At 44.8% G+C, this 1,820-nt stretch overlaps 1 protein-coding gene across 1 annotated transcript in view; it reads left to right on the forward strand.

The window, feature by feature from the left end:
* Positions 1 to 365: 365 nt before the first annotated feature.
* LOC106940038 (noelin) overlaps positions 366 to 1,820 on the forward strand; it is a 41,616-nt gene continuing 40,161 nt past the window's right edge. Inside the window, exon 1 of the mRNA XM_015022657.1 lies at positions 366 to 988. Coding sequence (XP_014878143.1) covers positions 923 to 988 — 66 coding nt within the window. The 5' untranslated portion in view covers positions 366 to 922. The remainder of the gene's footprint in view (positions 989 to 1,820) is intronic.

Genomic DNA, 1,820 nt, shown 5'->3' on the forward strand with positions numbered 1-1,820 from the left:
TTGTTCTGCTCTGGCTCCCTGTGTTCCCTGTTTTGTTTTATTATTATTATTATTTTTTTTTGTAAGTTTTTTTTTTTTTTTGGTAATTTTTTATTTCAAATATTTAACATGATCCATGCTCATAGCTCCAGCCTGCATTTTAGTCCATCCATAAACTCACAGATCATGACATTCATGACAAAATAAATAAATAAAGTTCTGGTAAATAATACAGTTTCATTTAGAAATCAAATAGTCACGTCACAATCTGATAGTCAAATTTATCGTGGGTTTTTAATTATTGTTGCGAGCGAGATTTAAACAGGCTGATTTAAACCTGATTTAAACAGGCTCCTGCCTGTTTAAATCTCCCTCTCCCTGCGATGCAACTTCCGTTTTCAGCACCGCGGACAGCTCCGTCTCTCTCATTTTTTTTCCTCCCCCCACCTCGCCGAGACCTTATACGGCAGCTTGAGGCGGGGAGGTAAACTTTTGCCAATATCCTGACTGAAGATTTGTACCCGGTTGTATGCGGAGCAGTGTGCGCGTCCTTCTGCTCCCATGTCCATCACAGCCGCACGTCGCAGCTAGAAGCCAGAGCGTCCGCCACCCGACAAGGGGAGAGGCTCCGGAGACAGATAAAGGCTCTCGATATGAAATGAATATGCCCGGATACGATTCCGTGAGACAGATTCGCCGTTATATGCTGCGGGGGATTAAACTGTAACCGTGATCGTTATTTAAAGGGGGAGAAAGAGAGAGAAAAAAAATTGAAAAAAAAAAAAAAAGAGAGAGTGTGGAGTGACCCACAGCACAGAAACAGAGCCGAGAGAGGTGGTTGAAGAGAAAAGGACTGCTGAGCCAAAAGGGGGGGACGCGAAAGGAGGGAACCGATCTGCATGTGAGACCGCTGGTCCAGGCGCGCGCACACCGGAGGCAAGAGATGCAGCCCGCGAGCAAGCTCCTGACTCTGATTCTCCTCGTCTTCATGGGCACAGAACTCACCCAAGTAGGTTTGCTTTTCTTCACGCCATTTTCCCACCTGTTTGTTTATTCTTTATGCATATGTATACACGTATCTAAAGGTTAAGTGGCTCTCCCTCATACAAGGAGACCCCGAGAATTAGCCCCTCCCCCCCCCCTACTCCCTCCTTCTTAAACAGATTAACAGCCCGGGATTACATGATTGTGAATGCGTTGTGCCTTCACTTATCTCCACCGCTGACACATCGGTCCTCGTTAGCGAAAGGTCTGATTTAACATTTCCACCGTTCTGCTACCAGATGTTGCCAGCAGCTTCCTGTAAAAAAAAAAAAAGAAAGAAAAAAGAAAGAAAAACAAGGGCCATCAATTAACAATAGTGATAGACTGCTGCTCCTTACAGAAATCGGAGCTAAACAATCAAATGCAGTGTCTCACATGAGAGGGGTGGGTGGTGGAGAGGGGGTAGGGGGTTTGAGCATGCCCACTGACCACACTGTGACTTTGCTGGCGACTGTGAGTGGAGGGAGCAATTATTCCAACAATGGCCTCAAAAAAGTGTGCGCACTAAAACCAGTCAGACGTTGGGGTTGTTTATTAGAAACACCTGACAGGCAGTAAACATCATAAACATGAGACTGCCAGGCTGGTGAGAGCGTGAGGGCGTGAGGGGAGTGGGTTTATTTATCACCAAGGCCCCTGCCTATGCTGTGAAGGATTTGTATTTATTTATTTTTTCTCTTTTTTATCATCTAATTATGCTTGCTTCAGCACAAATTCATATGTTTCTGTGTTGCGAATCCAACTGCAACTGGTAATTGGAGAGAAAATAATATCAAATGTGGAACGAGGCACTATCA

Source organism: Poecilia latipinna, unplaced genomic scaffold (genome assembly GCF_001443285.1).
Source record: "Poecilia latipinna isolate Pla-1442-1.1 unplaced genomic scaffold, P_latipinna-1.0 Scaffold3070, whole genome shotgun sequence".
Taxonomy (NCBI): domain Eukaryota; kingdom Metazoa; phylum Chordata; class Actinopteri; order Cyprinodontiformes; family Poeciliidae; genus Poecilia; species Poecilia latipinna.